The sequence below is a fragment of the Tachypleus tridentatus genome, chromosome 13 (genome assembly GCF_004210375.1).
Source record: "Tachypleus tridentatus isolate NWPU-2018 chromosome 13, ASM421037v1, whole genome shotgun sequence".
NCBI lineage: Eukaryota > Metazoa > Arthropoda > Merostomata > Xiphosura > Limulidae > Tachypleus > Tachypleus tridentatus.
This window is the reverse complement of record NC_134837.1, coordinates 207346601-207374334: the sequence shown is the minus strand read 5'-3', so window position 1 is coordinate 207374334 and position 27734 is coordinate 207346601. Positions and strand designations below refer to the sequence as shown.

Below are 27734 nucleotides of genomic sequence, written 5' to 3'. Positions count from 1 at the left end.
AAGTTTCTAGTTTTGACCATGTTCATTTCAACTAACAAATATTACATAGCTAATAATCCAGAACTATTCCTAAGGATGTCGCCCTTCCCCCTCTATCTGTCTTTCAAAAAGAGAGTAACATTTGGTGTTACTTTGGAAATTAAACACTAAGTTGCACAATGGGCTATCTGTGCTCTACCCATCACGAGTATCGAAATCCGCTTTCCAGTCGTGTGAGTTTGCTGTGCCACTAGGGAGTGCTGAAGTTTAGAGGAAGACTTTCTTAAACCCTTTCATACCTTAAGATGTCTGGTGCGAGAGAAATTTTTTAGCGACTATTTATGGACAACTTTAATAGACTACATGTTAAATAACAGAGGTTACTGTCACGCACAGAACTTAGTAAACAACAGAAATACGAAATATAATCCTGCTATACTAAAACTGTGGTTTCTCTCTATAAGTTGCTGAGAGTCAAAACACCATGGCAACAGTGTTGTGCATTACTCTCACGTGTTGCTATGGTTTTTCTAGTAAACATTAACTGTCTTTTGAATGCTTGAAGTTGGTGTGTATTTGACATTTATCTAGGAACTAACTTGACTTGTAAAGATATATAATACAGTTATTAGGTTTGTGGATAACGTAAAAGATAAACACTTTTAAAAAACTCGAACAACACAATAAGATTTCTTGTGAGACAATGTTTATGAGGTCTGCTTTCTGTCCGTTAAGTATAAGTCACATTAAGAGGGTGCTGTCGACTAAGTGACGTTTGACTGACAAAAGGGGGAAGAGAGCAAATTGTCCTTTTTTTCGAATATTTGCACAAAGTTAATAAGTGGATGTCTACGATTACCGCCCCTAATTTTAAGCTGACTAGAGGAAATACAGATACTTTTCTCTAAGCAAATAATGTGACTCGATCGTTACTTTTACATGTCCTCGAAGTGTGGTGTGTGATTTTGCGTAAACGGGACGCGAACCATGAGCCTTCAGATTCACTAGGCCACATCCGGTCTCGTCAGTTGCATTAAAAGTTTTGTTGTACAATGGTTCTCGAGTGAAACTTCTAATTTCATCTAGACTAGAAGTATGTTTTGATTGGGGTTTGATTTGGTTGCTGTTAAAAGCAAAGTTACACAGTGGGCTGTCCATGCTCTGCTCACCATGGGTATCCAAACAACAAATATGTAGTTAAAATGAAAGCAAACAAAAAAAGCCCAAAATATTAAAATATCAAGTACTTTTGGGGGAATATTGAGGAATTATGTATGTAGTGATGGGGTAAAATAATGTAAAATATATATATATATATTCTTTTAGTTTGTGCGAGACTTAGAAAGTTTGGCTTATAAATCGTTAGATGGAGCCACAAAAGAATGATCATAGGTAGAGATAACTCACATCCAAAGTGATTCATGTTGCAGATAACTGTTTAAGGTAGTTCAGAATCGACGGTATTAAATGGGTGATTTATGAGAGTTTCAGTCACATGACTATCTGGATTATTATTTCTTGGTTTTATACCTCTCCTAGATGTACAATAGCGAATAAAACAAATGTTTGTGTTGTTTCGTCGTAATGAAACTATCTGTAGGCTTAAGGACGACTGACCTTTAGCGTTATAGTTACGGTCAAATATCAAAAGAATAATTTATAATTTGTTATTTTTTAAACAGAACTTCAAGACTGGATTCTTGGGTATTCGGTAGACAACTGGTAGTGGAAGGCCCACTAAACATTTTATATCGCCAGTTACGTTTGTTCATGTTGTTTGATACCACAAAAATATTCCCAGCAAATACGGCTGTGGGTGCATTATAAGAGTGACAGTTAATTTCATATTGTTTACGGTAAATGGAGCTCTGGATTTCGGAGCTTGCGGGGTCGTTTGGAATCTGTGTGATATCTCAAAAATATCTCCAGCACATCTTCCTGTGGGTGAGTTATAAGAGTGACAGTGAGTTATAGGTGGTGTCTTTCTGGTATTCAGTACTTCCAAATTAGGCACGACAGAAAATAACCTAAGTAGCTTTGCCATAAATACGAAACAAAAAGTGTTTTATATTTCATTAATTTTTTAATTATATTTTCAGTTAGTTTGTGGCCCGGTATGGCCAGGTGGTTCGAATCCCCTTGACACCAAACATGCTCGCCCTTTCAGCTGTGGGAACGTTATAATATGACGGTTAATTCCACTATTCGTTGGTAAAGGAGTAGCCCAAGAGTTGGCGGTGAGTGGTGATGACTAGCTGCCTTCCCTCTAGTCTTACACTACTAAATTAAAGAGGGCTAGCGTAGATAGCCCTCGTGTAGCTTTGCGCGAAATTCAAACCAAACCAGTTAGTTTGTAAACAAACACAATTCTATTCTCTCTCTACCACTATATTTTGAAAAAAGCGAAACAGTAATTTTTCTGAAATTAAAAAGAAAATTATAAAAAAAACAGTATTCTAAACGAACTATTTACATGACGTTGTTAAGTAAGCGGCTTCGAAACTGAAGTAGAAATAAGGACAAAGTTTAAACATAAATTACTCTTTTGTAAATAAGTTGTAAACGTTTAAACCTAAATCATGTTCTTCTTTGGTATACAGTTCTATTAAAAAATAAATAACTTCAGACACTGAAATTTTGGACGCAAATTTTTGTAACTGGTCAATCAGGAGGCTCTTCAGAACATGTTTTTTACAAACAAACCAACAAATCCAGTGTCCGAAATATCGTGGAAAAAATCTCAAGTTTCTGTACTCAAAACTCTTTCTCAGTGGCTAGCTTTCAAACGGTTTTCCAGTAAAATAAATAACATTAAAACGCTTTAACCAGTTAATACACACACAAAACAAATACAGTTTCTAGTATGATGTTAAACGCAAACTGTACTTTGTAACGTGTTGTAAGGGTTATATGTATTACAAGGTTATGATTCATTGTATTAGATTAACGGGTTCTTCAACGTTAGCTAGAAATAGATCATAACCTAAACCTCGGACGGATAACTCCACGTGTCTTTTTTCTTTCTTTTGGACGTGTCTTCCGGTAGGGGAAAAAGCTAGCAGTTGTACTCATCTTGACTAGTTACGTCTTTTCTTTTGTTGGTTCTTAAGATTCTTCACAGACATGAGCTAAGTAAATTCCAACCAGAGGAATCCAAAGAAGATTACGAGAGGAGAGGGTTTGTTGTTTTTTTACTTTGCAAAACAAGACGTTGTACATAGTGAAACCCTGAGGCAAGAATTTACTGGTTTTCTTCCATTAATCGCACTTAATAAAGAAGAGGAAGAAAGGTTTGTAACCATAAAAGGTGTCCCTTTCTTTAAATTTCATCACAGTGGCAATGTTTAGACATTGTTGACAACTCAACAAAGCATTGTTTAGACATTGTTGACAACTCAACAAAGCATTGTTTAGACATTGTTAAGTTGTTGACAACTCAACAAAGCATTGTTTAGACATTGTTAAGTTGTTGACAACTCAACAAAGTATTGTTTAGACATTGTTAAGTTGTTGACAACTCAACAAAGCATTGTTTAGACATTGTTAAGTTGTTGACAATTCAACAAAGCATTGTTTAGACATTGTTAAGATGTTGACAACTCAGTAAAGCATTGTTTAGACATTGTTAAGTTGTTGACAACTCAACAAAGCATTGTTTGGACATTGTTAAGATGTTGACAACTCAGTAAAGCATTGTTTAGACATTGTTAAGTTTTTCGTTAGTAAACCACTATATATATATATATAACCATAACACACAGTTTCATCAGTAAACCAGTTTATATATATACAATAGATCATACAGTTTTGTGAGCAAACCACTATATATAGGGTTTGGACGAATACCATGTCTTTCGAATTCCGACTAAGCCTATCAGAGAACTTGTCAGAACTTAAAGTTCCAGGTATACGATGGTCGATATTTTATTGGCATTATTCTTTACTTTCACTTTCAAATTCTTAGAATCATATATGACGTGCTTTACCTAAAAACTTAGAAGTTTGTGTTTCATGGTATTGACACATGATTGACCTTTCTCATTTGTTGTCTTACCTCTCTATGAATTATCGTTAAAATATTCACGAGCATGCCATTCTTACCTGTCTCTGAATTGTTGTTAAAATATACACGAGCACTCCATTCTTACCTGTCTATGAATTGTTGTTAAAATATTCACAAGCACACCATTCTTACCTATCTCTGAATTGTTGTTAAAATATTCACGAGCACTCCATTCTTACCTGTCTCTGAATTGTTGTTAAAATATTCACAAGCACACCATTCTTACCTATCTCTGAATTGTTGTTAAAATATTCACAAGCACACCATTCTTACCTATCTATGAATTGTTGTTAAAATATCCACGAGCACACCATTCTTACCTATCTCTGAATTGTTGTTAAAATATTCACAAGCACACCATTCTTACCTATCTCTGAATTGTTGTTAAAATATTCACAAGCACACCATTCTTACCTGTCTATGAATTGTTGTTAAAATATCCACGAGCACCCCATTCTTACCTGTCTCTGAATTGTTGTTAAAATATTCACAAGCGCACCATTCTTACCTGTCTATGAATTGTTGTTAAAATATCCACGAGCACTCCATTCTTACCTGTCTCTGAATTGTTGTTAAAATATTCACAAGCACACCATTCTTACCTATCTATAAATTGTTGTTAAAATATTCACGAGCACTTCATAGTAATATAGAAACAGACATTGAGATGTAAAAAGCGCCAATCTACTTCTATTGGATAGTGTTCACTGTGGTTTGAATCTGGTTCATGAATAACTGGGAGAGGTAGTGTCATTTCATAACTAATCGAGTCGTTGAGAAGAATTCTGAGAGTAAGAACTCGTCCACTTGGTAAATTTTATGACACAATTTATGGCGTTACCGTCATTAGGAGTCTGCTGTCTCCCCCCCAATCCCGTGCTCCACAATAAAATTTTCTAAATGCCAAATCAATTTTTGAAAACTCTGCACGTGATAAGCACTTCTTATGCTGTCATGTGATGCAATAAGTCGTCAGAGATTGTTCGGTAATAATCTTTAAATATCTATCGTCTTCGAGAAGAATTTCATCACATGAAAGTTATAGCTTGAGAATGGGCTATTCATGAGAACGTGTGTCTTTCTCTAGAAGATGATAACGCGTCAGAACCATTTTCAAAATAACTTAGATAAGGTTGTTTTTAAGTCACACTGCTACTACATTAAGACATACGTGTCTTGAAGGATGACAGAAAAACCAGCCAGGCGTTCTTAGGAGGGGGGTGAGTTTTGTGTCCCTTATTGTCATCGGAGAAGTTTTAAAAGGGAGCGTCATTAAATTATTTTTCAAACAATGAATCATGATAAGAAAACAGTAGCAGCAAGTTAGTTTAGAAAGAACATATTTCATAGTGTATATATAATTCACGTTTTAATACTATAAGAAAAACTTTCTTCTTTAGATTGTAATATTCTTGAACAGTGAGACAATATAAATTAGTTCCAAAAGTTGGTAATATAATAATATAAACACTCTAAATCGGTTTCAGGCCTAGGTAGGACAGTTACTTTAATTTAATCAATTTCCAATCAAACATAGGACCATTTAAAAAATGCAAATAATTTTCCAGCAAACGTAGTACAATTATTAACCTGTCTAAACCAGTTCCAAACAAAGATAGCTAAAAGCTTAGATTTCTAATGATGGGTGAATTTTGTTTTTATAGAATTTGTTTACACAGTCCCAAAAAGGGCCTTGCACATATTCGTCCCGTATTTTGAAGTAACAGACTAAAGAGAAAGCAGATGGTTCACGGTACCCACCGTCTTTTCTTGGGTTACTATTTTTTAACTCGAATAATGAGACAGAACTTCTTTTTTATAGCGTATCCACGAAATGTATTTTTTTACGGCAGGATGAGAGCCACGAATCCTCAGATTCACAAACCAGACACTCTAACAATTAGCTCTACATAGAAATGTTTTCTTGACGGATAAATATTAAAATAAGAATGACTTTAGTTAGAGCATTTCAAATATGCTTACCACGATAACAGCAGGCAACTAAAACCCAAACAAGAAATACAAAAAAATAAGTGTTTTTACTTTACAAACGTTTTGGTGGCTTACTGTCAATTATAACTCGTGTACCCGATTTAAAACCCCAATTATAATAAATTTATTTCTAAAGACTCTAGTGGTAAACAGTTTCACTGTAGGTATACCTTAAGACCCACAATATTCATAACGTTATTAATAACTACTTATATCAATAAGGTTGTGTTAGATATTTACGTTATACATTTGGAATCGAAACGTTTTCTGATTGAATTAAAATAAAAACTCCAGAGGGGATTTTCGCATAGTTAATTAGTTGAAATTTACATAAATCTCCAGATTTGCTTTTCATTTTTAATATATATATATTTATTACTACGTAAAATTTTGTACTTTAAAAATGATTACGAATACTCATAGGACCTATAAATTCTGTTACGTCTAATTATTACATATTTTTGTACCACCTTACGTTATTAATGAAATCACAAACTGTATATTGTTTAAAGTTACATTCATTGTATGCCAATTCAAATTTCCAAGTTTGTACATCAACTGTACCTATTTTATTTTCATTTGTGTTAGTACGTTTTGTATTTTCCTATAGTTTATTTAAACCTGAAACATTTGACATTGCATTGGTGTCAGTCGTCGGAAGCTGGTGATGCAATAACACCAGTAGACCTGACGTTCACAATAAAAACATCACACTGGACTAAAGGTGTATTTTTTTTACACATTTCTCTTTAACTTGTTGTTTATGAACTGTAACTTGTTTCTTAATCCACGATGTAGAACGCTTCACACTGATCATGTTTGTTAATAAACTTTCCATCGTCTATTTCATAAAATGGAGACTGTAGTATTTTAAAAACATTATATTTTGGACATATGTTCTTGATAGGTAAAAGCTCGATAATATAAAAGAGGGCCTTTTGTATAAACAGGAGCTCCGATGAGCTACCTGTGTACCCAATATGTTCTTAATACAGCTCTAGCCTTAGGTCGTTGCCCAAGATTTGTTTCTTTTAAATAATAATATTTGTTAGCTGGGCTGACTATGATGACATACAACTAGTATTTCAGTTTATAATCAGTGATGATGAGAAAACCCACTTGTAGAGAAATATATATATGTAAAAACGGCTCCTTTAGGTTGAGAAAATTTTTTACGTAGAGGAGCGGGGCCTGACATGGCCTAGCGCGTTAAGGCGTGCGCTTCGTAATCTGAGGGTCGCGGCTTCGCGCCCGAGACGCGCCAAACATGCTCGCCCTCCCAGCCGTGGGGGCGTTATAATGTGACGGTCAATCCCACTTTTCGTTGGTAAAAGAGTAGCCCAAGAGTTGGCGGTGGGTGGTGATGACTAGCTGCCTTCCCTCTAGTCTTACACTGCTAAATTAGGGACGGCTAGCACAGATAGCTCTCGAGTAACTTTGTGCGAAATTCCAAAACAAACAAACAAACAAACGTAGAGGAGCGAACAACGTTTCGACCTTCTTCGGTCATCGTCAGGTTCACAAAGAAAGGAAAAGGAAACTGACCGGAAGCTGACCACATGTTTGAAAGGGGTTATGTAACTGAGTGTTTTCTTTGTGAACCTGACGATGACCGAAGAAGGTCGAAACGTTGTTCGCTCCTCATCGTAAAAATTTTCTCAACCTAAACGAGCCGTTTTTACATATATAAGTATTTCAGTTTACTTTAGCTGTTATCATAGTCAATCTCATTTGAAGAGTTTTGGTATTAAACGAAAGATCTCTTGGACAGTAAAATGTCGCAGGCAAAATAGAATATTCAAATGCTATTTTATAAATTTCGGACTTGAAATCAGTAATTGAGTGATTGAGAAGAAAGTGTGAAAGGCCATCAGTTTAAACAAGTGTAATTTATACCTGGAATAATAGATTTATAAATTTGAATAATATGTTTTTACACATTCTATAATCTAATCAGTTTTTTTTCTGTTTCTAGATGTCGTCGGAAAGAATATTTTTAGTGTCGGTTGGAGTGTTGTTGACTTTAGTGCTGGAAATCACCGCCAGGTGTCCAGAACAGTGTAGGTGTGAAATACAGCGAGGAAAGAAAACTGTAATATGTAGTGAGGGAGGGATGACTGAAATTCCAACGACCAACATGGCTACTGATATACAAGTTCTTATAGTCAATGCTCCTCAAGATAATCCAAATTTCTTGACAATTGGTCGAATATTTTTAGATTTTACAGCTCTACAAGAGGTACATATCACAACTTCACGTGTTCCTGCTATTGGACACAGTTCGTTCTGGCCTGGTACGAACCTGAGAATTTTGAACCTAAGTCACAACAATATCAGCCAACTTCACGATTTCGACTTCAACGGGCTTGTCAATCTTGAGATTTTAGACCTGAGCAACAACGTCATTAGGGCAACACCTTCAGCACCGTTTCGCTTTCTTTCGAACCTCACCACCCTCACACTGGCAAGAAACAAGCTGAAACGTCTGGTTCCAAGAATCTTTTATATGCTGAAAAAGCTGGAACGACTGGACTTGAGCAGTAACCCTCTAGAAGATATTGATCCAGAAAATCTAAAAGATCTACGGCCATTGAAAAGCTTAAGCCTAGCTAACTGTCGACTTTCTCGTTTGCATTCTTTGATATACCAGCATTTACCAAATCTAGAAGAACTAGACCTAAGAGACAATTTCTTCAACTATTTTGCTCCTGAAGAGTTCAGACACTTGAAGAAACTTCGCATGCTGTATTTAGATGGTAATGAAATAAGTGTCATTGTAGACAAAGCATTTAACGGTCACTACTTTGACTATCTAGGTCTATCAAGGAATCAAATAGTCAGTTTTGATTTGTGTGCCTTCTGTAATGCGAGCATAAAGACCTTAAATATTTCCAGAAATCAATTTGCTTCTTTTAAAAGTGGCATTTTAAAACAACTGACCTTTAGCCTTCAAACTCTTGATATTGGATTCAATAACTTGGCCGTAAACACAGTAGCAAGTCTTATCCAGCCACTTCATCGACTCAGACGGCTGGGTCTTGCTGGGCTGGCCCTCACAACACTTCCAAAAAACATCTTCCTCACTAACAGAGATCTACGTGTTCTCGATCTGTCGCAGAATGAATTGTCTACTCTTGATCCGAACATTCTGAGACCTCTAGGCAAACTGGAAGAGCTGGATTTGTCTGGTAACTTGTTTTTAGGACTAGAACCGGGCTTACTGGATCAGTTCACTAATATGACAAGACTCTCCAGCGTTCCATTACATTCCAATCCGTGGACTTGCGATCAATGCCACATTCTCCCTGTTCTCACGTGGCTCAACAGTTCCTTAGGCAACAGAAAGGTCTGTCGAAGGGACCACACGTGTTTCAAATGTGTCCATCCTGAGATCCTGGCATTTAGAGAGATCAGATCTCTTCCAGTGAGTGAAGTTCCAACGTGTGGAGACCCAGAGAGTCAGTCCAGAACCTCAAACTCTGAACCTTTGATGGGAATCATTATTGGAGTTCTACTTGTGGTTATCGTGTTACTGACTATCATCATTCTGGTCGTTATTTACAAGAGGCAAGGTGCAGTTTACTACACACACGAAGAAAAGAGAAACGAAAGTTATCATTACGAGACCTCTGTAGCGGACGATTTAAACGGTAGACACAAAGATGATAAACCTTTTGGGTTTATTGCTACTCTTGACAAAATCGAGGAGATAAGCGAAGATTATCCATGCAAGACAAAAATCCGTATTACTTAAGCACTGAGTCACCATGTGACTTTGTGATTTACTATATATATATACGTAATGCATTAAATGACTGGCAGGTAAGTGCCTGGATGCTACACGACTGTTTGTTTAGGTAATTAAAGACGAGAAAGAGTTTATTATTAGCTTAAAGGTGACTTTTTTTCTTTTTTTTACGTGAGAAAATGAACTGAAAGAAATAAAGCATCTTATATTTCGTAATGTAATATATCAGAAGTTTACTGACTTTACCTGGTTATCATATCATTAGAAGAGTTATCATGGGTAATAAGTGGACAACTAAAGTTAGTGGAATGAGCTCGAAAACGTGATGATCCAAAATCATTGGAAGTGTGTTATTTCGATGAAATATGTAGTTTTATGTGAGAGATAAGACACGTTATTTTAGCCTTTAGAGAAAGATTATATACATCCCATTTTATAAAGCACTGAATGCTTATATATATAAAGAATGTAAAAGAAGCTTAAAGTTTACTGCAAAGCAAACAAAAATAAGCTATGTGTTATATATTTAAATTTTTAGAAAAAGGAAAAAAAAATGGCAGACGAGTTTAGGATTATCCTGTGAGTCACGCACCATAAGTAGGCGTACACTCTGTCCAGGTGTAGGGCAGCCAGAGGTGCACAGCATGACATTCTCCAAATGTAAACAGTTCATATGTATGAAGTTACATGTCTTTTACTTTGTAATGAAAACCTGAGCGTTACTTCTAGCTGTGTTACCTATGGTGTGATGTCGAAGGTGTTGAAATATGATTATAGGGTTCGTATATTTAATGGACGATGGAACAGATGTTTAACGGTGATTTTGGTGTTCGTATATTTAGTGGCTGGTTTTTCAGAAACTGTATTTCGTTTTCTGTTTGGATGTGTAGGTCTAACTTTGTGAACGTATAAACCACCTTTGTCAGATTTCGTTTGTAAACACGTATTCACTGAACGTTATTAAAAATAAATCATGTTGAAGATGCGGTACATGGGATTTAGGGGTTGTAGAAATTCGGGATTCACTGGGATTATAAGGTATTTTAAAAAAAAACAGACAAGATTAAAATATAAATAATGCAAGGATCAAAAGAAAAAATATACGTTGAATCTAAAGGATATCGAACAGTGAGGAATTATCGAATGCGGGAGACCACTATCCATTGGTGCTCGGGAAATAAAGTACAGGAATAAATAGGATTTAGAAGATATATAAGTTAGAGTACACCGAAATCTATAGAATCTGAATGAACCAGGATGTAGAATGTAGAAAAAGAGTTATTATTAGTCAAAATGAAAAACACAACAACTGTCATGTGGAACCCAGAAAGTGTAGAACTATTGTGTTTTACAAGAAACAAATTTACCAGTAGTATCACCATAAGATTGATCTCCCTCCCCCCAAATATATTATTCTGTTGTTTTAACTAATTGTTAATATAAATTCTTAGAAAATGATATGTACCGACTTCACCTGTTTTGTACAATTATGTGTTTAATTATGTGTTGTAATGTAACATTTTTGTTGCTTCGTGTTATTGCTTTGCTGTTTAAACCGTTCGGGTTTACCAGATTTTATTAGAAAATTAAACGTCGAAAAACCCATTGTCTGAAATATTTTACTCAAACTTCACATGTGAGGTTTGTGACTCAAGAAAACACAAAATACTTGAAGTTTAACACCAAGTCTCTAGTCATATAGTGATACCACGATCTTAGAATAATTGTGTTATGCAACAATAACATATATGTATCCAATTCAATAGCTTTTAGTTCGTTTCCATGTGTGGTTAATTTTCAGAATGAAGATTTAGCATGTCATCTAGTAAAAACTGTAGGTTACATGTGCGAGAGACGAACACGTGGGCTGTTCAAAATTAGTTAGTTAATTTGACCACGTGCCACACGCATAGTTCAAACATTTTAATCCGCCAAAGCTTTCGGCTTCACTGAATTTCATTTTGCAGCAAAAGTGTGTTAAACAAGGCATTTCAGACATAAGTAGAAACTAGACTTTTATTTCTTTCAGTAAGACCAAACTCCTGGTGACTCAATGGATTTCAATATCGTGGTGAACACAGTACAGATAACTCATTGTAAAGTATTTTCTGTGTGTGTGTGTGCAGTTTATGTTTACCAACAAACAGTAACGCCATTATAACTGTCTTTTACCTTCTGACAACAAGAAGATAAATTTATTAACCTCGCTTACTAGAGAAACTTTTGTAAACAAACAAACAAACAAACAAACAAACACGGTGATTGTAATCTGCAGCGGTACAAAGATGAATCCTGGATGATCAAGATGAATCCTGGATGATTAAGATGAATCCTGGATGATCAAGATGAATCCTGGATGATTAAGATGAATCCTGGATGATCAAGATGAATCTTGGATGATTAAGATAAATCCTGGATGATCAAGATGAACCTTGGATGATCAAGATGAATCCTGGATGATCAAGATGACCATATTTTTTCTTGATCGTTACACTGACGTTACTGACTTTGTGTCGCCATATTTCAAGCCATTGTTTATGGTAAGTCGGAACATTGACGAACTTTATTGAAAAATGCAGTATTTCCTTTCTTTAAAAGCAAGTTATAAATATTATTGGAGCGAGGTGCATTCTAAGCTTGAAAAACCAGTCTATTCAGTTGTACCCTTATTTTATTCTTGAAAATAATAATTTTCATTTCCTCAAACACTCTAATATAACGCATTGTGATTGTCAGCCCATTACAGAGCATTACAGCATTACTCATGTTGGACTCAGTAACCAATCAAACAATCGTTTACTTGACATTTTAGGGTGGACTGAGCAACCAACCAGACAATCAACCTTTACATATTAGGTTGGACACAGCAACCAATCAAACAATCGCTTACTTTACGTTTTAGGGTGGGCACAGCAGTCAATAAAACAATCGCTTACTTTACATATTAGGCTGGACTCAGCAACCAATCAAACAACCGTTTACTTGACATCTTAGGGTAAAATGAGCAATCAACCAAACAATCGCTTACTTTACGTTTTAGGGTGGACACAGCAGCAAATAAAACAATCGCTTACTTTATATATCAGGTTTTTTGTGTGCAGATGATCATGGTTATTGAAAATATTCAATAGTCATGTGATACACCTTTAATTGTTGTTTTTTTTGTATCTTCGTGTGAATATCTAAATATCAGCAAATAAGGGAGAACTTTACTAAATTCTAACGGTTTGTTTGTTGTTAAGGGCAAAAGTATACAATGGACTTCTGTGTTTTATTTACCGTAGGTTTCGAATTCTATTTTTTTACCGTTGAGCCATTAGGAGGCACTTTCAACCGAAGATGTGGTTAGCAATTTTTTAAAGTGTGTGGATTTTTTAAAAATCGCTTCTTAAAGTGCTGTTAAACATTTATCACCATTTTTTCACTAGTCCTTTGAATTTCGTCCCCCGCTGGCACAATGCTAAAGTCATGGGTTCGATTCCCCTCGGTGGACTCAGCAGACAGTCCGATGTGGCTTTGCTATAAGAAAACAGACGTACACACAGATCCTTGAATTTCGAAACTGAATTGAATTATAGATATAAGAAAAGTTAGATAGCCAGCTATCTTACTTATGCTGGAAACGAGAAAGACTTTGGGAATTATTTTGAAAAATGTCTGGAAAAGCTAACAAATTAACTAAGCAGCCTTTCTTAATCGTAATATACATGTTTATTATATCTAATATTTGAAAAGCTTGTAGTACAATAAATATCTGTGGTGTATTTAAGTTCGGCACATTTGCTGTTAGCAGTGTCATACAATTTTATTACGTTACTTTGTCATTATAATTATTATATAAATATATTTTATTCTGATGCTCATATAATTCTTATATTATATATATGTATGTGTGTATTACATTTTGCCGATTCTTGTTATTAATTGAATACAACTGATGTTTAAATACAAACCTGAAAATCATTCATTAAATGGTATGGGTTATAAAAAATATTAAAAAATGAGATATAAATTAACTTATTTTGTTTGAGATCTAACAAACAGTTATCTAAATTTTGTACAGAATTTATCATTCTATAGACTTAACTGAAAAAATTAATCTGAACCTAACACCTTTAGAGATGTTGTGGTAGGCTTAACTTTTACATTCACAAGTAATGGCTAGCCGTCCCAGTTGTTGAAACATAGGAAAAAAAATCACCTAGCGCATGCGCAGTAGTAATAATATGCTTTCTTAAAGAACGATGTCATTAGGTTCACAAGTAAATATTTTGTATTTGTTTGAGTGTGTGTGGAACTAAGTCCTGAAAGACGGTAAACAAAATGCATTTTTAGTGAAAATAACTAACTTACGTGGTAAATAAAATTATTTTAATGGTAAACATGTTATCGGTACATATTACTCTTTTATAGAACATGCTATGTATCAGAAAAATAATGAAATAAACGAAGCGGTACTCATAATAATAAAAGGAAGCGTACAACGAATAACAATTTATGAAATCACAATTTATGAAAATGGCCTACAACTACAATTTACGAAATAGGGCTACAACTACAATCCATGAAGTTGGCCTACAACTACAATTTACGAAATAGGCCTACAATCAAAATTTACGAAGTAGGCCTGCAACTACAATTTACAAAGTTGACTTACAAATACAATTTAGGAAATAGGCCTACAATCACAATTTACGAAGTAGGCCTACAACTATAAATTACGAAGTAGGCCTACAGTTACAGTTTATGATACATCTGCAGAATAGCTCTCTTTCTGGACAGTGTGTACAATTGAACCGACTACTCTTTTACTGGTTTGAATACACAGAATCTTACGGATTAAGAAGGAATGATAATCAACATGACATTATATAGTAAGATGTTATCTATCAGTGTCTTGGGTTTATGTTTTATGGATAGATTATTGTAGTTAAATGGATATTTTGTGTACGATAGCAATGCATATACTAATAAAGGTAGATGGTTATAAAAGTCATTTTGTTTCATTCTGTAAATTATAGAAAAATAAAAAAAACGTTCCAACAACTCATATATTTGAACAAACTCGTAACATTTCAGAAATATGAGACGTCTGTAATATAATTTTTCGACACGGTAGCAGCTCTTCGCAAGGGACAATGAACTAATGATAAATTTATCTTCACTCTTACTTGTTAAAGACCCTGGAATTTCACTCAAATGTTGTGAAAGGAAAGAAGTGATAAAATTATTCAAATTTAGCGACCTCTATACTTGACTGATTTTAATAAATACATAGATTTTTATATAATTACCTCAAAGTGCCTGCAGGGATAATCAAAATGTTTAGAGACCAAATGTACATTCTTTCAAATCTCAGGCTAATACCGTAAAGTAACGATAGCTTATCGCAAAGAACAGTTGGGTGGAGACAAAATTATTATTTTTTTATTATTATTTTTTTATACCAATTCATCAAAGCGACCTAATGTACTATTCCTGTCTTACAGTTATTACCACTGGAAGCGAAGACAACGAATCAGTTGTATTCTTTGATCTTAAGGGCGTTTCTGACATATTCTAGAAGTGAACCATATTACTTCCTGCTCAACGTTTTTCCAACGTTTTCCAATAAGTAAAATTTTGTACATGTCTGTATAATCTACCATACGCCGTAAAAGTCTCCTAGTTTATACGTTATTCTCCTCGAAATCCCAGGTTTATAGTTATGTAATTAATAATATAACGACATCTGTTATGAGGTATATATTTCTTGTACATCCAAATTTGTAGTAATGAAATATCTTCAAATTCACTTGTAGCGAAATAATTATATCCAGTGTTACTATAAAACAAATAAGACATAAAAAGAGATAATTGTCACAACGAATCACTAACTGTGAATGTTCACAAATATGTACAAGTATATGTTGACTACACTAGGTGACGCTTTAATGAAACCGTTCAGACGTTCTTTAAACATGGTGTTTGTATTGGCCTAATATTTAACATGTATAATTAGAACATACACACGTTTCTTAGAACGTATAATTACTATTTTGTTCTATGTGAAGGCTCATAGCTATAAAAAAAAATCAGTTCAAAGCCCCTTAATTAAAAAAAAAAACAGAAATACTTTTCGTGATATGTTTAAGGAGATATTATTTAATACGTTAAAAAATGTAAAGGATTTTCTTCAGATTTAATTATACTTAGTTTTAAGAAGTATTTCACAACTTTTGACTAATAACACTCTATATATGTAGCCCCCCCTCAGTGGCTCAGCGATATGTCTGCGGACTTACAACGCTAAATCTGGGTTTTGATACCCGTGGTGGGCAGAACACAGATAGCCCATTGTGTAGCTTTGTGCTTAATTTAAAAAAACACCAACAACTATATGTGTAGTGTCACCTGGTGGAGTTTCAGATATCGAAACCTAAAGGTTTGTAAAGCTGTGCTAAAGTGGTAAATTATTAATTTCGCTTTGCCTGGTGCAAATGAACCATCGTGTGATTCTCTTTACATTACAAATCAACCATGTTGTAAGGTTATTTATATTACATATTGTTCTTTTTGAATTGTCAAATGTTATAATCTGGACGCATGTGACAGAGTTGTTTGTTTTTTTAACAGTATTGATGACTGAACTTCGGAACCATTTTAAACTTAAAACCTTTACCTTGATTTCTATTATTTCGTTTGTTTTGTTTTTGAATTTCGCATAAAGCTACTCGAGGGCTATATGTGCTAGCCGTCCCTAATTTAGTAGTGTAAGACTAGAGGGAAGGCAGCTAGTCATCACCACCCACTGCCAACTCTTGGGCTTCTCTTTTACCAACGAATAGTTAGATTGACTGTCACATTATAACACCCCCACGGCTGAAAGGGCGAGCATGTTTGGCGCGACGGGGATGCGAACCCGCGACCCTCAGATTACGAGTTGCACGCCTTAACACGCTTGACCATGTCGGGCCTGTTTTATTATTTCTAGTAACTTCAATCCTTCTACAGCATATTTTAGTTTTATCTCTATTAGTCTATATCTATGTTTCAAGTATTAATAATTCTTAAGAACTTGCAAGTGAAAGTAAACAAGGATATGTAATAATACGTCAAATACAACACATCTGCCAAATACACTGTCGACGAGAACTTTCGTCTAATGCCAAGACTGTTGTTATCAATAAATTTAAGTCTTTTGGAAAATAAAGATAATCGAACTGTTTCTATTGTATGGGGTACTGTTTATTACTGAGACATCAGAATGTTTATGTAACATGCCATATTCTTAGCAGAAAAAACTTTATACTTAAAAAATAGTCTTTAATTTTGAAGCGCAATCTATTACGATAACTAAACATTTATATTTCAATTTCAACCACATTTACAGCAAACAATATGGCGGCGTTCACCGGGGACCCCAATCTTGAGCTCAAATATCATACATTACACTTGTTTTAGTTCCTTTAGAAAGAAAGAGATGAAACGAACTTTTTTTTTACTTTCAGAATGTTTTTATTATTATTTCTTATCCATATTTTTTTTACATTTTACAAACAACCAATATATCATAAGCAAAGGAGCCAGCTTTGTTTAAATAATTCCTAAAGTATTTTGTAAAAAAATCATCTACGAACGTAACCTGAGAAATCCAATCGAATCAGTTGAGGCAAAAAGATGTACCACAGTATAGTACACTTACCGTATAAAACCAATTCAATTGTTTTCTGGCCCGGCATGACCAGATGATTGAGATACTCGACTCGTAACTCGATGGTTGCGGGTTCGAATCACCGTCACACCAAACATGATATTCCTTTCAGCCGTGATGAGCGTTATAATGTGACGGTTAATCCCCCTATTCGTTGGTAAAAGAGTATCCCAAGAGTTGGCGGTGGGTGGTGATGATTAACTGTTTTCCTCTAGTCTTACACTGCTAAATTAGGGATGGCGAGCGCAGATAGTCCTCGTGTAGCTTTGCACGAAATTCAAAAATCAAACAAAAAACTTAAAAAAATTTACAGTATTCCTCGTTGCCACAATGCTATGTCCACCGCGGGAAATCGAACCCCAGATCATTATTGTTGTAAATCAGTACACTTACCGCTGTTTCAACGAGAGAACGTTTAAAAGTCTCAGATTTTAGTCGGAAAATTCTTTCCTGAGACAAGCAGTAGTCCAGTCATCACGAATTTCGACGAAAGAAAATATTAGGTGTTTTTGTTTTGTAGTTTGATCCATCAGAGAAAAACAGGTTTTAATTCATACTTAAAAGCTTGGATAACTTAGAAGCTAGAAGACTGTAAAAGATTTCATAAAATATACAACAACATGTATAAAAGTTTTGCTAGAAGCTTTATAGATCGGATATGACAGGTATCTCTATCTGTCAGTCTTGGTTTTTACTCAGATCGGTTATGACAGATGCCTTTGTCTCTACACGTTTGATGTTTATATATTTCGTTTTAGATTCGACATCATCAACGAGCTCTACACGTTTTATGTTCATCTATTACGTCACTGTTTTCAGTGTTCTTGGAACATAATAATTTTAAAGAAAATTTAATAGTAGTTTGTTTGTTTGTGCCTATAATCAAGAGTTGTGTAAAGTTATATATGAAACTTATATACAGATTAGTTATAGAAGACTGTGGATTTGACAAATGGAAATAACTTGTGAAACAAAAATCACAACTTGTTTTTGAGGAATGATTTCAAAGGATTTATTGAAAACTTTCCAATACTGACTCATGTCACGACAAGTATAAAAGTCGTATAATTTCCAGCAGAACTGGATTTTATTGTTAATTTAGACCATCACTTAGGCAGGGGACCATTTTTACATACTACAAAACAAAATGAAAAAAATTAATAAGTTACGACATATGATGAAACCAACACAAAAAAATTAGTGAATTAAAACACTTTGTTTTAACATTATCTACTAGCCATAAATAATATGCTTAGAAACGTTATCTTAAACGTAATCTCTTTGAATAAACAACGGCCCCTTTAAACTTGCAGAACAAGCGATATCCTTATTGATCCAAGAAACTGCTTAATATAATCAAATTTCTTCCATCTTAACTGTCTTTGGCTTCATATACGAAGACTAGTCATGAGTGCGAGCATATTTTCTTATGGTTGTAGTTTCCACGTCGCCCACAACCGAATTCTTCAATACCTTGTATCCACGCTTCTCTTGTCACAGCTCCAAATTGCATCGTCAGCTTTTGTTAGACGAATGTGAACCCTGCTGAGTTCTGGGACGTTAAATGGTCCTCCCTGGAAGGAAACTTATCACCAACTCTCCCGTCTCAAGCAGTGTTTCAAACGTCTTCGATCTGTTATTAAATATATTTGAGAAAAAAAAATCCAATTTCTTGTCACACCCGTATTGTTTACGTATATATTCAGGTTCATTTCTTTCTTTGCAAAACTTTAAAGACAAGTCCTGTCACCTGCTGTGTGGAAGAAATACGTAAACGACCACATTATGTTTCGTATTGACGTATTTCCATGTTTAAACCTAATTTTATAGAAGACACGTGTATATGAATATTTCTTTCCTTTCACTGTTTCCGATATCCTATACCATCATTCATTTTTCTCTTCACTTCAAGATAAATACATATTCTTGTTTGTCTATTACATAATAGCGCAATTATTTACTGATAAATTCGTTTGCGATCCACCTAGTGGAGAACGTGCATACCTTCAAAATTTGTTAATCTCGCCAATAAATGCTGTACAGTGATTTAGAGATTAATACCTTGGTAGTTTCAAAATTTTAACGTAACAACGTGCTCAGATTACTACTGTTAAAGATAGAACTGCAATCCTCTCCCTTGATGTCTGGTCAGTGTGATAACAGAATGTCAGTATGGATAACACAATGGTACTCATTCCTACTGTCTGGTAAGGATGTAACCAATATTATATTATTCATAGACAACGTGTTTCTCTTCCCTGTTGTCTGGTCAGTGTGATAACAGAATGTCAGTATGGATAACACAATGGTACTCATTCCTACTGTCTGGTAAGGATGTAACCAATATTATATTATTTATAGACAATGTGTTTTTCTCTCCTGTTGTTTGATCAGTGTGATAACAGAATGTCAATATGAATAACACAATGGTACTCATTCCTACTGTCTGGTAAGGATGTAACCAATATTATATTATTCATAAACAATGTGTTTTTCTCCCATGTTGTCTGGTCAGTGTGATAACAAGATGTCAGTGTGGATAACACAATGGTACTCATTCCTACTGTCTGGTAAGGATGTAACCAATATTATATTATTCATAGACAATGTATCTTTCTCCCCTGTTGTCTGGTCAGTGTGATAACAGAATGTCAGTATGGATAACACAATGGTACTCACTCCTACTGGTAAGGATGTAACCAATATTATATTATTCATAGACAACGTGTTTTTCTCTCCTGTTGTCTGGTCAGAGTGATAACAATATTACAGCGTTGGTTCTTCCTATTTCACTCTATTTATCACACGATTAACGTTGTTATTAGTCATGTTGTCTTGTTAATACTTTAGCAACGTTGTTCTTGATTATGTTGCCTTGTTAATACTTTAACAACACTTTTATTGGTCCTATTTCTTGTTAATACTTTAACAACGTTGTTCTTGATCATATTGTCTTATTAATACTTTAACAACGTTGGTCTTGGTCATGTTGGTTTGTTAATACTTTAATAACATTTTTATTGGTCCTGTTGTCTTGTTAATACTTTAACAACGTTGTTCTTGATCATGTTGGTTTGTTAGTACTTTAACAACCTTTTTATTGGTTATCTTATCTTGTTAATGCTTTAACAACGTTGGTCTTGGTCATGTTGGTTTGTTAATACTTTAATAACATTTTTATTGGTCCTGTTGTCTTGTTAATACTTTAATAACGTTGGTCTTGGTCATGTTGGTTTGTTAATACTTTAATAACATTTTTATTGGTCCTGTTGTCTTGTTAATACTTTAATAACGTTGGTCTTGGTCACGTTAGTTTGTTAGTACTTTAACAACGTTTTTATTGGTCATCTTATCTTGTTAGTACTTTAACAAATTTGTTCTTGGTCATGTTGGTTTGTTAGTACTTTAACAACGTTTTTATTGGCCATCTTATCTTGTTAATACTTTAACAACGTTGTTATTGGTTATGTTGTCTTGTTAATACTTTAACAACGTTGTTATTAGTTATGTTGTCTTGTTAATACTTTAACAACGTTGTTATTGGTGATGTTGTCTTGTTAATACGTTAACAACATTGCTATTGGTCATGTTTTGCCATTGTACGTTAGCAATGTTTTCACCAAGACTAGACATCTTTTGTTAGATACACCCCGACGTGACTGACCAACAAATATAATTATTTATATTTATTTTTATTTAAGTTCAAATCAATAAGGTATCGCATCCTCATATACATTAAAAAAGAAGGACTTAAACAAATCATTGTTTTAAGAATATTAACATTTAATACAAGTAAAATAGTTTAAATATATTTAGGAAACAAATCCTCAATAGCCGCAGTGCTTGAAATTTTTTAAGGCAGGATTGAAGTAAATTATTCTATGAGCCTTTTTTTTGTTAGCAACATTTTTGTGCGCCACCTATTTCAAGTGTGGAGCATACGTATTCCCGAATCTCGTTCATTACTTATCAAGATGTCTACGAGCCTAACCTCAAATTGAAATTGCTTAAGGTAAGATTAGAGTAAATTAATTTACGAAACCTTGGGCGTGGTCCAATACATCAATCAAAAGGGTTTGGCCTCTTCATTCCTAAACTGTAATTAGATCTTAAATTGGTCAAGTCATGACGGAGCTATAAGTTATAATTTTATAATAAAAAACAAAACAAAATTGCGAAATAACAAACACATTCGAAGCCATTTAATAAGCCGCTATGCAACAGCAAAATCAAATAAAAATGTCCTGTGTACTTATTTTAATCGAGTATTAATACAACATACCAATTGTCGTTTAGTGCTCGACTATGAGTATTAGTCTGTTTTCTAGTCAAATATTTTTTTCCACAAACTAGCACATGACTTATTAATAATTTTTCAGTCTTAATCGCATTAGTATCATTAATAGTATAGCTAAAGCCAGCCATTTTTCAACCCGATCATTACATGGTTGAAGACACATTCCGGTCAAATGGTAACAGACACAAAACAAAAAACAAAATAAACGCATGTCGTCCAGCGATTATTTTATCCTTCAATAAAGCGAATCGTAAGTTCGAATCCCATCACTGAGTATGCTTGACCGTGGGACTAGTCCAGGATGTGGGGGTGTATAGTGTTGCTTTCACTCTAGTTACTTTAAAAACCGATAGAGTAGATAACTCTCGAGAAGCTTTGCTCAAAATGCAACAAGTAAACGAACCTTCAGTAAAGCAGACAATGAAAATAAATGTTCATTATTTGATAACGCTATTTAAAGTGTTAAGCCTAATATACGCGTCTAACAGTTTCTGATCCTGTGAAAACCCCTACGTGGATGTAATACAAATTTAAATCTGTCCATAACCCATGGCCAGGTGGTTAAGGCACTCGACTCGTAATCCGAGGGGTGCGGGTTCGAATCCTGGTCGCACCAAACATGCTCGCCCTTTCTGCCGTGGGGGCGTTATAATGTGACGATCAATCCTACTATTCGTTGGCAAAAGAGAAGCTTAAGAGTTGGCGGTGGGTGGCGATGACTAGCTGTCTTCCCTCTACTTACTCTGCTAAATTAGGACGGCTAGCGCTGATAGCCCTTGAGTAGTTTTGCGCGAATATAAAAAAGAACGGGCCTGGCATGGCCTAGCGCGTTAAGGCGTGCGCTTCGTAATCTGAGGGTCGCGGGTTCGCGCCCGAGTCGCGCCAAACATGCTCGCCCTCCCAGCCGTGGGGGCGTTATAATGTGACGGTCAATCCCACTATTCGTTGGTAAAAGCGTAGCCCAAGAGTTGGCGGTGGGTGGTGATGACTAGCTGCCTTCCCTCTAGTCTCACACTGCTAAATTAGGGACGGCTAGCACAGATAGCCCTCGAGTAGCTTTGTGCGAAATTTCAAAACAAACAAACAAACAAAACATATCTAGACGTCCCCATCGATAAGTCTGTGAAACTTCAACTCTAAAAATCGGGTGTAATACCCATGGTAGACACAGAACAAAAAAACCCCTTCCATAAGTTAGTATACGTTTTGTGAAAAACGAAATAATATGGTTGTACACTTCCCGTCTAAAGTTTCAGTTGTGTATGTTAGGAAATAAATACGATGTTCATTTTGGATAATTTTATTCTTTCGAGTACACGAACTGCACTGTGTATTCATCAAATAATAATAGTAATAATTATTTATCTTCCAGGCGTTAGAAAAGGGAGGTAAATACGTTAAGTCTGATTTTCACTTGAAACTCACTGAAGTTAAGGGTATGAATCCCGGTTGCGCCAAACATGCTCGCCCTTTCAACCGTGGGGGCGTTATAATGTTACGATCAATCCTACTATTCGTTGGTAAAAGAGAAGCCCAAGAGTTGGCGGTGGGTGGTGATGACTAGCTGTCTTCTTTCTAGTCTTACACTGCTAGATTAGGAACGACTAGCACGGATAGCCCTCGAGTAGCTTTGCGCAAAATTCAAAACAAACAAAACAAACACAGAAGTTAAAGGGAAAAACTAAAAAGCTCTGTTCTGTATCTCAATAATTATAATATTCATGATACTGAAAAAAAGTAATTGGGTTTTTAAAAAATTGCCCATTATTTCTGGAAACTTCTATTTAGGTTTCATACTTAATGAGCACGAAAACTGAAGATCTGGTCATTCGTGCTCTGGCTACCACTGGTATCGAAAAGCAATTTTTAGCGCTTTAAGCCTCGACCTTTATCAACGAGCCACCAGGGGTAAAAGTTTCTAGAAGTTTTTTTTTAATTTCACGCAAAGCTATTCGAGGGCTCTCTGCGCTAGCCGTCCCTAATTTAGCACTGTAATAAAGGTCGAGGCTTAAAGCGCTAAAATTGCTTTTCGATACCAGTGGTAGCCAGAGCACGAATGAATAGATCTTCAGACCGTCTCATTATAACGCTTCCTCGACTGAAAGGGCGAGCATGTTTGGTGTGACCTGGATTCGAACCCGCGACCCTCGGATACTAGTCGAACGCCTTAACGCACTTCGCCATGCCGAGCGAAGTGTTTGGGCTTATCCGGTATGTTTCTTAAAGTAGGACTTTTTTTTACTCAAATAATCACGGCAAATAATTCTCAGTTTCAAAATGTGTGACGCATTAACTATCATATATCTATCTTGATATCAATGTTTGTTTAAGTTAAATTTATATTTAGAAACGTATATAATTTATACTGTAAAATCTGTATTGCAAAATTCCTGCTAATTCACTAAAGTTGTAGAAGATTCTGGAACGTAATAATCAACAATACATGTGTAAGTAATCAACAATAATAATCAACAATACATGTGTAAGTAATCAACAATAATAATCAACAATACATGTGTAAGTAATCAACAATAATAATCAACAATACATGTGTAAGTAATCAACAATATATGTGTAAGTAAACTAAAGAACTCAAGTTATAGAATCCCTTGTTTTGTCCATTAATTTGTCATACTAATTATACGGTTATATTCCAATTATAAAGGAATAATAATTGTAGCTTATTTTCCTATTATGAAGGTTTAAAGACAACAGATATAAATTTCCCAGGATAAATTTAAGTATTTTCTAAACCATATTCCAATAATTTAAAACATATGTAATAATAAATAAAGTAAACTTTTCGTTACTTTCCCTTAGTAGAAAAATGTGTTATAACGGAACCTAACAAAAAGACCATTGTTTATTCAGGTTAACACTCAGTATAAACGTTTCATTTTTTATTCAGGTTAACGCTCAGTATGAACGTTTCACTGTTTATTCAGGTTAACAGTCAGTATAAACGTTTCATTGTTTACTCAAGTTAACACTCAGTATAAACGTTTCATTGTTTATTCAAGTTAACACTCACTATAAACGTTTCATTGTTTATTCAGGTTAACACTCAGTATAAACGTTTCATTTTTTATTCAGGTTAACACTCAGTATAAACGTTTTACTATTTATTCATGTTAACATTCATTATAAAACGTTTCACTGTTTATTCAGGTTAACGCTCAGTGTGAACGTTTCACTGTTTATTCAGGTTAATACTCAGTATATACGTTTCAATGTTTATTCACGTTAACACTCAATATATACGTTTCATTGTTTATTCAGGTTAGTATTTAAAATAAACGTTTCGCTTTTTGTTCAGGTTAACAATCCATATAAACATTTCGCTATTCTTTACGGATGAAATAAAACAACACAGATTTGTGTCGAGTTTCTTACCAGTTGAGTTACTTTAGCAATTTTTACTATGTAACAAATCTTTTAACAACAACCATTCAAAATATTCGGAATTTTAAAAAGATATATATCATTTTGAAATATTCCTTTTTTCTTCTTTCTATTATTGCCGGTAATTACGACGTTGTATGTAAGTTATAACGTGTTTAATGTTGTAATTCATATCTCTATCCATGTTTTCGTTAACGTAACAATGGAATTTTGTCTAAAACCTTCACTGCCTTGAACATGTACAAGTTCCCAGAAGATAAAGAAAAGTGTTTAATTAGACGGTGGAAAGAAAATGTCACCACAGAGGGCGTATTTCATTACATAATACACATACTGTCTTTAGTAAACGCAAATGTTTGTAATCTAGTTTCGTGTGTTTCATTGCGGACCATCCTTTGTTCAAGTAATAACCTGCGATACTTAGGAAAGCCATTCACCTAACCAGCAGTCTATCTATCTATCTAAATCTCTTTGTCTGTCTGTGGAGGTGTTCTTTCCTTATCGCTCAACTGTGTTTATACTTCTGAGTGTGTATATACATATTTTGATGTCACATATATTCCTCTGGCGTTATACAAGCAATGAACTACAATGGCTAGGATATTCATCTCTTCCGGTCACGCGCGCTATTGCCCGGATGAAAATGATGTTTGATTTGTTTCTTGGGCCAACAAATAGCTTACGTCAGTCCCATCATCTTTACTTCCTAGAGGAAGTGATTAATTAAAGTTGTCGTGTAAGGACCGAATTAACAGATGACTCATGTGAATATTGGTTTTTCTACAAGCACGTGAAATACTGTTACCAAGATAAAATTATACCAAATCAGAAGAGAGTCAAATAACAGAACCTTGTAATGTTAGAAATACATTAAGCAACAGAGTTATTTTCAACTATCCTTTAAATACATTATTCTTTACGCTAGCGTGTGTCAAACGTTGTAATATGTCTAGATAGCTAGCAAAAACTAATGTAATTCACTACAGTATCTTGTAACGTATTTACATAAGCATTACAATACTAATATAATTCACTCCGGACTGTAAATGTCAACCAATGTACTGTATTTATACGACATTAAAAAACAGTCACGTGGTTTATACCCGTGTGTAAGTTTCAAACATTTCTAGCGTTTTGAAACAGCATGTAAAACAAAAACTTCGCGCAAATAGCCCTCGTGTAGCTTTGTGGGAAAGTCAACAACAAACAAACAAAGGTTCACAGACACCGTCGTCCTTTATTTATTCTAAGGTTTTTTAGGATTAACGCTGACCAAGGGATATGCATAATTAAATCTTAAGACAGCCACTGAAGATAACTTATTTCAACCTTGTCTCGGCCCGGTATGGCCACGTGGTTAAGGAACTCGACTCGTGATATGAGGGTCTCAGGTTCGGATCCCCGTCACACCAAACATGATCACCCTTTCAGCCGTGGAAGTGTTATAACGTGACGGTCAATCCCACTATTCGTTGGTAAAAGAGTAGCCCAAGAGTTGGCGGTGGGTATTAATGACTAGCTGTTTTCCCTCTAGTCTTACACTGCTAAATTAGGGACAAGTAGCGCAGATAGCTCTCGGGTAGCTGTGCGCGAAATTCAAAAACAAATAAATAAACCAAACAAACAAACATCGTCTTTCCAACGAATGGCTCTTTAGGAATGAAACATTTTCCACGCTCGTGCATGCTACCAAACACTGTTGTGTTCGAAACTGGCGTTTTGTATCGTAAGTTGTTAAACACAGAACAGAGCACGAATAACAAAAACGATTAAAGCTGAAATAAGAGGTCCTATTGTATACCGTTTCTCTCGAACACATGACTTTGCTTTGTACTTTTTTATTCATTAAACAGATACAATGAATGAGAAACTGGGACGTGCAACTTACCGCGTGATATTATTCCAAATATATTATTACTCGTTTCTCTTTCGCTACAGCATCGGTCATGTTGCACTAACTGTTTTGGGGTTTCTTGTATTCGATACTGACAGAGCATAAGATAAACGCTTAACATTAAACGGGCGTTAAACAGCTTCCAAACGTCCCAGTAAATCTTCGATAGACAGAGAAGCAAGACAGAAAAATAATCCTTTATTTTCATGTTAATGCACTGGGTAGTTTGTTTTTAGAATAAATTTATTTTAGGGACAAGAAGTTTGCCAATAAAATATTAGTGGTACAGCAGCACGACTGAAAACTTAAATTACTATAAACCGGGTTTAGATACCCGTGGTGGGCAGAACACAGGTAGCCCATTGTGTAGCTTCAAGTTTAACTACAACCAAACTAACAAGTAACCTCAATTGAATAGCAAGCCAAACGCAAATGTATCAGATGTTTCATATCTTATTTTGTTTATTTGCTTTTGAATTTTGCGCAAAGCTACATGAGGGCCCTCTGCGCTAGCCGTCCTTAATTTAGCAGTGTAAAATTAGAGGGAAGGCAGCTAGTCATCACCCCCCATCCTCAGCTCTTGGGCTACTTTTTACGACTGAATAGTGAGATTGACTGTTACATTATAACGTTCACACGACTGAAAGGGCGAGCATGTTTGGTGCG

At 34.9% G+C, this 27734-nt stretch overlaps 1 protein-coding gene across 2 annotated transcripts in view; it reads left to right on the top strand.

Moving 5' to 3' along the window:
* Positions 1 to 11383, top strand: part of LOC143238292 (uncharacterized) — a 62486-nt gene extending 51103 nt beyond the window's left edge. The window contains exons 2-3 of one of the 2 annotated variants that reach the window (XM_076478384.1): positions 2079 to 2216; positions 8010 to 11383. In XM_076478384.1, coding sequence (XP_076334499.1) covers positions 8010 to 9788 — 1779 coding nt within the window. In that variant the 5' untranslated portion in view covers positions 2079 to 2216 and the 3' untranslated portion in view covers positions 9789 to 11383. The remainder of the gene's footprint in view (positions 1 to 2078; positions 2217 to 8009) is intronic. The other variant, XM_076478383.1, reaches the window with a different exon arrangement.
* Positions 11384 to 27734: the final 16351 nt, after the last annotated feature.